Source organism: Drosophila elegans, unplaced genomic scaffold (genome assembly GCF_018152505.1).
Source record: "Drosophila elegans isolate 14027-0461.03 unplaced genomic scaffold, ASM1815250v1 contig_149, whole genome shotgun sequence".
Classification (NCBI taxonomy): Eukaryota; Metazoa; Arthropoda; class Insecta; order Diptera; family Drosophilidae; genus Drosophila; species Drosophila elegans.
Window position 1 is genome coordinate 17,248,506 of NW_024545513.1, and position 12,324 is coordinate 17,260,829.

Below are 12,324 nucleotides of genomic sequence, written 5' to 3' on the forward strand. Positions count from 1 at the left end.
GGATTGAAAACAAAACGCGGCTGTGTCCGGCAACTGGTTTTTATTTAAACAAAAGCGACTGGCTGGGCATTGTTGATTTTTTGGTGGCCAAACACAAGCAACATCTGGCGCTTTCGATAATTTTTCCCCATTTTTTCACCATTTTTTCCGCACTTTATTCAGCCATTTGATAGACATGAAATGGATACTTTTTTTTCCGGCCGCACACAGATGCAGTTGTCGTACATCTTAGTTTGGGCCCGGCCAACGGCTCGAAATTCCTCATTATTGGTTATGATTTTTTAATATTTAATTGAGCTGCACTCGCCAACGTCGGCTTAAATGCAAATTGTGCGCAAAGGTGTGCGGTTCGCTGCGATTCAATACAATTCAATTCAATTCGCTTTGCTTCTGTTTGGTTTCCAGATACTATACAGCAACTGTTTCTGTTTCTGTTTCTGTTTCTGATTCGCGATTTTGGATCCGAATCTGGATCTGCCTTTGTGTCCCCACGAACCCCTCGGGTCAAAGTGCAATAATAATTGAGTGCAGCATACTTATGCGGGCTGAAAAACGGAAAAACAAAGAAGGAAAACAACAAAAGCGTCGAAATCCGGAATAAAGTTATCAGTGCCGGTGTTCCAAAAAACGTTTTCCAAATTAACAATTGTGAAATTAAGCGAAAATTAAGCGAATTTCTGGTAATATTTTTCAAGTGATATATTTGCAATTTTTTAAAATTTTTAAATAATTTAAACGCTGCATAAATTGTGTTTGTTATTTCTAAATAACAAAAGCTTTCGAAAAAGGAAAAACATTTATCAGAAGGTGTTTCAAAAAACGATTTTGACGTAAGCAAATTAGGAAAAAACTAAGTAAATTATTTAAATTTGGCCATAATAATAGTGATTTATATTTGTTTGTATTTATTTTCTAACAAAATTTGTTTGTTTTTATATATTAACACATTTGTTTTCAAAATATTTTATGAATTTTTGAAGAATTCACTTGAAAGAACACCTTTGGCAATCCGAATTTCACTCGCAGTCCACATTAATTTTCCAGATTTACCAAATGAGCTGACAATGATCGGATTGAAAGCGTCGACTCTTTGAGGCAGGCATCGAAATCAAACCGAAAACCCACGAAAACCCGCCGGCAACTGAATCCACTGAATGCGAGTACTGGCAACCAAATAGGAGCCCTGAAATACCTTGTGCCCAGCTAGCAGCTGCAATAATGCACATTTCTGCTGAGGTCAGTTCGACCACCTCAAATCAAATACAGCAGCAGCAGCAGCAGCAGCAGCAACAGCATCAGCAGCAGCAACAACATCAGCAGCAGCAACAACATCAGCAGCAGCAACAACATCAGCAGCAACAGCAGCAACATCAAACGCTGCAACAGCAGCAACAACAGACAGCAACAACGACGACCACAACGAAGCGGCGAAATGCTGAGTCCTCTGCCAACAATAACAACAATTCCAGCACCACTAACAACAACAATAACACCACCAATAATAACAACAACAACAACAGCACCACGAATAACAACAACAACAACAGCAATAATAATAATAATGTTAAAACAAAGCCCGTGGACACGAGTCCTTATTTGACCCCCGAGAATCTCATCGAACGCACCGTCGACGTCCTGCTCGCCGAACATCCCGGCGAACTGGTCAAGACGGGGTCACCACATGTGGTGAGTACACCAATCCAATGACTTTATTTATTTATTTATTCGCCAATGGATGGATAAATCCTTGTTTGGCTATCAGCTAACTTAACTTTAAAACTAAATATTAATTAAAAAATATTCCCTAAGAAATTGCCTAAGCACATCCTTTTTGGATCCCCAAACCAATCGAATACTTAGTAGCAAAGATATGCAGATATGCCCGAGAAATCACTACGGTTTAAAAAAAACTTTAAACGGTGCCGTAAAGTATGCAACAATTCAATTTTTGTCAGAAAATCAGATGAACTCCTTACAAATAATCATGTTCTAATATTTACTGCATACTTTTGGACAACTTTGTACTTAAATTGGAAGGGATACAGTCTTTTAGTAAAACTTTTTTTTTAATTCAAAATGTATATATTTCAACAATAAACAAGGTTACGAAACGTGTAATAACATAGTTAAATTATAGTGAATACATTATTTTAACCAACATAAGCCCCAAAAGGATATATTATTTTTTATAGCAACAGGTTTCATTCTTAAAGTATTTTTATAAATCCTAAAATGGAAGATTTTTGATATATATATATCATATACATACATATATATATATTAAAAAAATCCTTTTTAAATTCGCTGACTCATCAATAATTTTGACATGACCCAAACAGGTTTGCACCACTTTGCCCACACACTGGCGCTCTAATAAAACCCTACCGATCGCCTTCAAGGTTTTGGCATTGGGCGAGGTCATGGATGGCACAATAGTCACTATTCGGGCTGGAAATGATGAGAACTTCTGTGGAGAACTGAGAAATTGTACGGCCGTGATGAAGAATCAGGTGGCGAAGTTCAACGATCTGCGATTTGTGGGCAGGAGCGGCAGAGGTGAGTCATGGGGCCTTTTTCTAAAGAAAATCGTATAATATAGTTCAAGAAACTAAAGAAAACGCACTTACTAATTAAGAAATAATATTAAAATATTTCTAAAGCTTACAATATTAAAAAAGTTATGCTTTCAAGCATTTATATAATTTTTATTTGTAAGAAAAGTATATACAAAGTCCAAAAAAAAATTTTTAGAAGCGCACAGCTAGATTTTCGCGCACAACTGCTTGTGAATCTATAATAATATTAAAAACAGATTGAAAAAAGTCTGGTTGAACCATTTATCTTATTTTTTTTTAGTTTTGGTCATTACCATTTGGCATATCATTCGCGTTGATTGCTTGCTTCCTGTTCCACGCATATTGTCACACCCAACAGTACACCCCATGCGCCCAGAAATAAAACCAAAAATACACCCAAAAATGCACACACACATACCCATAGCCATGCTCATTTGCCCATATAAAGGACACATCAAAAGCCGCTGACAAACTTTTGTAGCCAGCTTCCGGGCGCTTGGTGCTTGGTCCTTGGTTCTTGGTCCTTGGGGCCTGGCATCAACAAATAAGATAAGTAGTCTGTAGTTAATTTTTATATGTCTATTGGGAGGACGTCCAGGGGCGCCGGATGAGGGATCACTGGGGGGCCAGACGGCAGACGGCAGACAGTCTTGACAGTTGTCAATTTTACTTGAGATTTTTTCTCGCCACCGTTATTGCTGTTCATTTCGTCAATTTATCACGAACGCAATTTAAAAATCAAATCGAGGGTGACAGACAACATACTGTGATAGAAATTTCCTTCGCCGTCATTTTGCCTATTTTCGCTTTTCTTTTTTTCGTATATATATATACTTTTTTTTTTTTTTTTTGGTTGGCAAATTAAATCAGCGTAACTGTTTATTCAAAGCCCCGGCAACTTTTACTTTTGCCCAAGTTATTTTTCTTGGGGATTTTTCAGGGCATGTCTAAGTGCGCGCTTTGCCGCGGCATTTGACAATTTGCTCATTAAGTTTGTCTGACCCCTCGACAAAAAAAAAAAAATGAAGAAGAGAAAACGAAAACGAGCCAGGGCGGTGGTGGGTTAAGGTCTTCTGGTTCACCCTCATCAGCAACGTCTTCCAGCCATCTATTCATCCATTTCGGCCATCCTCTTGTTTGACATTTTTAAACGTTTCAAGTGGCAAATAATTCCTTGGGATTTACTTTGCCAAATCTTTTTTAAACATTTGATTATTCCAAGGACCTTTTTCCATACTAATTATCGGCCAGGAAAAAGTAGGAAAAGTCGAACAAAAAAAATATATGGAAAAGGGAAAAAGGGCAAAAGGGCGTGACAATTGCCAAAGGGCAGCATCAAATGTTTTACAAATGGATTTAAATTATTTAACCCGAAACGGGAACCCCTTTTTTGGTATTTTTTTTTTGTTTTTATTTTTGCGAACCCTTCTCGTTTTAATGCGCTACAAAAGGATTACGTGGGTGGAAGTCTCGCTTCGTATTATTTGCTTAATTTCAATTAGCAAACAAATGCAAATCCCTTGTACTAGGGAAAAGTAATGCAAAGCCTGCAATTGTAATTGTTGTCCGTTGTATTTGCTCCAACTAATGCCACTTGCAGTTGTCAAGGCTGCAGACGCTCCATCGCCCTTCGGTATGCAGCAATTTATGAGGGCCAGCATGGGTTAAAAGGTTCTGGAATAGGCGGTAAAAAGGGTGGTGGTGGACAGCTCTATTGATAGTCCTGTAAAAGAGCCTTTCATTATCGCAATTGCAGGGGATACGCTCGCAGTCGTGGGTGTTATGCGAATTTGAAGCGATTTTACAACGGAGAATCGTTTGCAATTAGGTGTTGACATGTCAACATTTTATTTAAATATTCAATAAATCTTATATTTTTACCAAAAGCCTTTTTAGAGGATTTAAAAGACCAGCAAGTCGAAAAGACTAACAGCACTTACTAAATTTCTGAAAGTTTTAATTAACTTATAAATGTTTTATTTGTGTTATTATTTATTATTTTTCAACAATTCCAAAATGAAGGTCTGCTATAAAATTATTTAGAGTTTCTTTTTCTGATTTTTTAAATCAATGCTTTAGTAAAAACCTGTACAAACTTTCTCCTTGAAAATTGTATGTTCAGATGATTATTGAGTGATTTTACTTTGGTTTTAAACTTTTTTTAATATTTAATTGTTTAATTGTGTACGGTACCCTTTGTGTTTACTAAAGTTCAAATCCATAAAATTGAAATAAATATTTAATTAGTTTTAGATAAAAGTCTAAAATTAAATGCAACCATTTAATAAAATATATAAATTATCTCTAACATACCTATTTTCTTTAAATAGTTGTGATATTTTGTACGTCTTAGTAATGCTCCATGTCGTTGGAAGAATTTGAATTACATTTTCGAGTTATTTTTTTTAATTTCACTGTAATATATTGATAATCCTGTGCGCCGCCCTCGCTTCTTCTTAGCTGAAAACCAATTCTTTTTTCGCGTGCGTGAAGCACTCGTAATTTTAATGATATGGACCACGCGGCGTATGCGTAATGCCGTTGGGCGAAGGAAGGGGGCAACGCAATTAGATAAAATGGCGGCATCAGCAGCTGCAATCGCAATTGCAGCCGTGTAAATGTGGAAATGGGCAGTGTGGAAATGGTGAAATGGGGAAATGGGGATATGGAGACATGGGAAAAGGGGAAATGGAACTGCAGTTGCAGTCAAGCGGAAACTGCATAATCCACACCCACACAGATGCACCCGCTCCCACACATGCATTCAAATGCATCGTGTTTGTTGTTGTCGACTAATGAATTACAATCACTTGGATGCCGTTTCGTCGAAAGAGATTTCTCCACCGGGCAGCAGGCAGCAGGCATCAGGCAGCAGGGTGTTAAGCATTTGGGGGGTTAAGGGTGAAAGGGTTAAGGGGTGAAGGGTTGGGGGGGGGTGGGCGGTCCGGTACATGTAATTATTGCTGCCATATGCATGTAAATGAGAGCTGCACACTGATGTGCATGCACTTTGAAGTGCATTACCAAAGTGCAGCGCAACATCTAAGCTGCAGATAATATGTTAATTAACTGCAAGTGATTATAGCCTGCTTATTGTTCAGTTTAAACGCCCAAATTCAAACCATTTCCATTGAAGGCAAATGGAATGGCTGACCGGAATATTCACTATCTGGAGTTTTGTCAAATGCATTAGCTAATTGGTACTTTGTACTCTTGATATATTATGAAATGCCAAAAAAAAACAAGTTTATACTATTCAAAAATTAACAAATAAAAAATTTTAACCGTCGTAATGTATCAGTAGCAAATAACCAACTAATATTATTAACGTTTGTTAAAACTTTTGGTGTTTAATAAGGAAAATAGTTGTAGAAACTTATATTTAAATTTTAATACGTATTAAATCGTAAGAACAACCGATTTATTTATAAGTTACGAATTTTGTCTTCCTAAAAATACACTTAAGCATTGGGAGAATAAATGAAGGTTTAATAAACAAAAACAATAACAAGAGCCCAGGTTAATGTGCATATTCCATTGGTCCGCTGTTGCTTTTCGGTGCCCCTTTGAAATCCTGAGTTCCTGAGTTCCCCAGTTCCGCTTCTCAGTTTCTTTCAAGCTTCCGGCATCCATTAAACTTCATTAAAAATTAAATATTCGCCCCAGCGTTGCCACTCAACGGCAGCTGGAAAAGTCGAAGACTCGAGAAACTGGCAAACTGGCTAACAAACTGGGCGCCTTTGTGGGATAAGGGGCGTGGCACTGCCTTCTCGACTGGGACGCGAAAACCCTTTTCCAACTGACACGCATCAATTTACGAAGCGCTGTGCTCGAAAAATGCTCAAGACTTTTAATGAGATGAAGGTGAAATTTCATTATGAAGTTTGCCGCACTAAGATGAACCCAACCCCCTGTTTCCCCTTTTCCCCCTTTTCCCCCGCCCCTTCCCCACTATTCTGCCGCCTATTTTTAGCGGGTGGAGGGGGGTGTGGTCGTGAGCGGTAACCTCGTTAAGCTTAATTAATAGCAGCAATGTGATAAACACCCAGGCCACCAGCCAAAATGGTCGCACTAAGGCCGCCATTTTGAACCAAGGCCTCCTCCCAAAAACACTGAAAAATATTCAGAAATATTATATACTATATTACTCCACTTATATATATATTAAAAAAGATCTTAACGAAAATAGTATTTTTGTTAATGTACCACAATAACATATGCCCACCTTTTTATGTCAATAAATGTAAAAGTATCGCATAAGTATTTCATTATAACTATTGCACATTTTTAAAACCCCTTTTCTAGAATTTCTAGAAAATATAAGCGCACAGGCTCATTTTTTAGGTAACAATGCTTAATTTTTCAGTTGTTTTGAATAAAAAGTTTAACTCTATATTAAGGTTAATTTTTCCTAGTAAATTTCGGACAGGCTCATCTTTATTCTTAAATTTTAGGACATTTGTTCATTTGTTTTACTTTTTAAAGCAAAAAAGTTTTAAGCATATTTATATATATATATATATATATATATATATATATAATTGCGATAATTCTTTTCTTGATTGAGCATAAAACAAAAATTGTAATTTTTATCAGTAAGGACAACTCAGTTCATGGGTTTATTAGCTGCAAAAATTCTGTTGAATTCCATCTGATTTTTTTCCGTGGACAAACCAACACACACACACAGTACTTTTGCCCAGGTGTCATCTACAGTCCCAAAAGGCAGCAACACAAACAACATCGACTGGGACAAGTTCGTTTTTTAATGAGCCAACGTCAACGTTGCCAACTCGCTGCTGTCGTTGACATTTGACAGATTTCCTAGGAGCTGCCGCTTAGATACTTTTTTTTTTTTTTATTTGCGGGGGCGGGGCAGTGGCAGTTTCTACTTATTTAGGCATTAGTTGTAGACACCCAAAAACCTTCCCCAACCCCACCTCCCCCAAAACACCACCCACAAAGCCACCCCAAGAAGTGCCAAGTCCCCGCCACCCAGTGACCTCGCTCGCCGGGTGTTTATATAGACTTTTGCAAAGATTCTTTCAGTCGACAGGCGGCATCGTTAGGGGAATTATAGTCGAATGAATTTCAACCTTGGCTACCCCTATTAACCTGACATCCAGCACATTTCGGGTATCTTAAATTCCAGCTAGCGCTTTCTTAAACGCGTCCAAAGCAAACTAGAAACTTCACTCAGTACTCGAAGTATTAATCTTTAATTTCAGTCAACACTGTCGTGGGAAAAATATTTTTTAGTTTCATTATTTTTGGACGTCTAATAATATCTGAAGTTATGCGAGGTACAAATATAATTTATAAGATAAGCAGATATTTTAATTTTAAATTAATTGTTAATTATATTCAAAGGTAAATATATTTAAAGGTATGTGAGCAGACATATTAATATTCAATTTTTGTTTTAATATTCAATTTGAGTTTCAAAATATGGGCCAACACATTAATCAATATAAATTTAGCCCATATTAAAGAATTAGATAAATATTGCAATTTATTTATTTAACAAAATTTTAAGTTTGAATAAAATCTTAAATGTTAAACTAAGATTAGAAAAATAAAATAAACATAAATAAGTTTTAATGGTTTTATTTGTATGTTATGCAAAGAGATACCACATATATGTATTTTTGGTGAAAATTCAAATTAAAAAATTAAATATTTATGTTTGGTAATTTCATGCTAAACTTAGTATCGAAATATCAAGATAGATTTTAAAGTATACCCTAATGTTGTTTTTTCATAACACACAAAATGTAGTGGCCAAATGATTAAGGAATTATTTGACTTTTTCCTTCCCATTTTTCAGGGCTTAGCTTTTTTTGGTGGGTGAATAAACAAGTTGAATTTTGCTTAGCCGTTTGTTTGTTTGCTTGCCTGTTGGCTCATAATGTTTGTTTGAACGGTGCGGGAGTGTGAGTGTGTGTGTGTTTGCGTGTGTGTTGACCTTAAATTCCTTGTCGCTAAAGCACTTTGGCCAGTTTCGCTGGCGGATGAGACGGAGTTCCAGTCAAAGGCGGTGGCGAGCGAGAGTTGCAAATATTTGCCGAGGGACAAGTATGCGCAATTAAAATTTGATTTAATACAAATGCACACACAAATACACACACGGTCGCAGTCACAGATACGCACAGATACAGATACAGATGCAGATACATTTACAGATAGAGAGACAGACTTGTGTTTGTTTGCATTCGTATTTGACTGTTTGCTGGTGGCACACAGTATCCAATTTCGGAAATTACTTGCGCATCATCGGTCGGAAATTCCTTGAGTATCGAATGGAATTTAATTGAAGTCACGAATTTTACACAGAATTCAAGCAATCCACACACACACACACACACACACACACATGCGAGCCTCCCAGTATTTTACATAAATAAATCAGATGGCACATTAACACTTCCTCGGCCGCGGGGGTTGTTGTTGCCTTACATTTTCCTTGCGTTTGATGTTGAATTTTTAATTTTCATTAAGCAGCCGCCCTTATGACAGGTTTTTTCCACCTACCCCGCCTGCTCCCCAAAATTTCCATGGGGTTGCTAACTTCCGGTTGGCGTTGTCGCACGCACACACACTCGGCATTTTGTGTTTGCCGTGTGCTTAATTGATATTTGTATAATGAAATGTGTCACAGGATTTTCCTGCCCGCATCATGTCCTGAGAAAACGGCAGAAGGAGTTGCCAAAAACACCAACTGGCCCTCAAGATTTGTTGACACTTCCATGGGCTCTTAATTGTTAAATTCGGTTTGGTTTAAGAGAGCAGAAACATGCTGGAAGATATTTAATTTGTCGGTTAATATGCCTAAATATTTTATAAGAAGACAATCCAGATTTGCATATTATTAGTTAAATGATTTTAAAAAATAATTTAAATATTTTATGAGGCATTACGATTGAAATATAATTTTTATTTCGTTATTTGATACTATACTATACTATACTATTACTATATACAATTTTATATTGTATTTTAAGTTAATTCCAAAGAAAAGCTCCTTACAATTTTAAAACGGATTTTTACTACATATATAACAGCTCATAAAAATATTCCCAATAATTTTGTTGACTACAAAACCCCAAAAACAAACCAAAGTTTAAATTTTCCACACAACTTTGTTTGTTATCTTAAGCTTTTAGATTTATTTTTCCTGCTCTTATCAAAAGACACTCTTACAAATTGTGTCCAGAAAATATATTTATAAATCATGCCCCTCGAATTTCCCTCGCTGACCGCAATCAATAAATTCTTCTCTATATACATATTATTATTTTTTTTTTTTTTACCATTTTTTGCTGTTCGTTTCGGTGCTGGACTTTATTGTTTTGCTGGATGTTTAAAATGCGATAAATTAAATTAAATGGCTTAGCCACTCGGGGCGGAGAGTGTCCCTTTATTTGGCTACTTACAGATTATGTGACATTTATTGTTCACGCTTAAATCTTGAAAATTGCAATTTAGCGGCCGTCCTTTGTGTGGGCGGTGGGTGGTTGGCGGATGGGGGGTGGGGGTGGCTTATCAGCTAGCCCCAAGGACAGAATTATGTCCTTGTCGCCATCGTCTTTGTCGCGTTTATTTCCTTTCCCTTCCGTCGTCTTCGCTTTTCGATTTTTTTTCGTTTTCTTATATTTTTTTTTTCTGATTTTCCCCAGATTTTTGTGCTGATGCTGACGGTGCCGCCGCACAGTTGTCTCGAGTTTCCGTTTTAATAAACGTCGATTCCGGCTTCCTGTTTGGCAGCGTTGCGTATATTTGAAGAAAACGCCGGCGTTTTCGTCAACCAACCCCGCCAATGGAAAGTCGTAATTGCAGGCAGCGTCTGGGGCTCAGTCTCGTTTTCAGCTCGTTTTCCTCTTCTCCGGCTGTGTCTTCATTTATTGCCAATATAATTTCTGACTTGGCTGGAAATTTAATTTCCTTCGTCGTCTTCGGCATGTGAGAAAGTTTTCTCATCGCCATTTCGCCCGCCGGCTATGTAACATAAAGCCGAAAATCCAGCAATCCACCATCGCCTTCGGGAATACAACGAAAAACGGATGTCAACACAAAAAATAAAGAGAGAGAGCAGTCAAGAAGTTGCGCCAAAAAAGGGTTACAATTTATGATTATTAAACTGAAGTCGAGTGAAACTGAAACGTGTCCCACTCTCATTATTTTAAAAAAATAAAAACCAACCCATTCCGCGAAAGAAAAAAGTGCCTAAGGGGAAAATGGATAAAACCAGAAAGACAACAGTCGGTAATAAACATAATAAAGTTACAAAGACAAGGGGAACAATAAAATGTACTCACTAAAAATGATCAAAATCAAAAATACATTTTAATGACATGAGAAACAAGAAAGGAAGCTCTAAAGCAGCTTTCACGATAAAGGTAATGTGACTGATGTTTAAATCAGAGTTTGTGAAATAATATATATTATATATATTATGATAAATTATAATGCAAATTATTAGATAATCGACCTACAAATTTAAGAGGTAACTCATGGAACTATGAATACGATTGGTTGAGTTAAGGAACCTTAAACCAATTTTTGGGTAACCTTTAAAAAAACACACCAGAAATTGCATTAAAAATATCGATAAATATTTAAAGTTTAGAAATTGAATTACAGTTTTTTGAAGGTTCTTTCTTTTAAAATCAAAAATCGGTGGTTCAAGTTTAGGACTTCAATAGGCCACAACTGTAAAAACGTCTCAACAGTAAGCACAATAAATGAGAAAATGTGTAGTTTCAAAAAATGACTTCAACGAAACACAAAAGTGTCTGGAAACAGTATTAACTTGGCTAAGACGAAAGAAAAGGAAAGCTGCTACCACACTCCGTCTCTTTTGCTATTAAATAAACATATGAATATTTATGGCTGGCAAGGAGCTGTATCCCAGTGCCTCAGGGGCGTCGAAAGTGGAGTTTATGCAAATAAACTGCCGAGAAAAAGAGACTTTTGAACTGGACCGGAGTTTCTGTAACCAAAATGGAATGCCAAGATATCTATTTTTCTAAGAAAAGTTTGAGCTCCTGTGTGTGTGTGTGTGTGTGTGTGTGTGCAGAGAAAGGGAATTCCGGAGCCGATATATGATCCCTTGACAATTCACGATGAAGCCCGGCCATTAAGCAAATTCACTGGCATTAAGGTAAAGTGTTGAAATTATGATCTGTTAAGTGTCTAAATACGAGCACTTGCCATTGGGTTGGATGGGGCATGTCCTTTCAGTTCCTGGGGGTTGTTTCGCATCCTGCTGTATTTAAAATGTCATTTTGTTGTCAACCTCAGACTTCTTGTCTTATGTCAAATTATAATTATGGCGCCATGCTACTAACGACATTAACACAGCACAAGGCACAAGGCAAATGGCAAAAGGCAGCCAGCAGTAGCAGCCATTAAATTGCCTAAGCATACGAACCCTTGTCGGTGTCCTTGCTGTCCTGGTCCAACCACCCACTCACACTCACACCCACAACCACCCACCGCCCTTTTACGCCCCTTTTTTTGGGGGTGTGGGGGCGATTAGGGAGGGGATGGGTTGGTCCTGCCTTCATTATCAGCATCGAAAGTTAAAATGCAGGCAAAGGCTTTGGCTTCTCTGCTCCGCCAGAAAATGAAACATTTTTGTTGTGTAAGGTTAAACGTTTCAAAAACTTTGTTTTAAAATCACTTAGCGCCCGGCACACGCACACACACACACTCGCGTCTACATAAATGTGCCACCGTGGGAAATGTA

The 12,324-nt window shown here is 37.3% G+C and overlaps 1 protein-coding gene across 1 annotated transcript in view; it reads left to right on the forward strand.

Annotated features, from left to right (window-relative positions):
* The window catches only part of LOC108145172, a 33,747-nt gene that overhangs the window by 1,873 nt on the left and 19,550 nt on the right, over positions 1–12,324 (forward strand). Inside the window, exons 2-4 of the mRNA XM_017270416.2 lie at positions 1,045–1,312; positions 1,370–1,686; positions 2,340–2,556. Coding sequence (XP_017125905.1) covers positions 1,219–1,312; positions 1,370–1,686; positions 2,340–2,556 — 628 coding nt within the window. The 5' untranslated portion in view covers positions 1,045–1,218. The remainder of the gene's footprint in view (positions 1–1,044; positions 1,313–1,369; positions 1,687–2,339; positions 2,557–12,324) is intronic.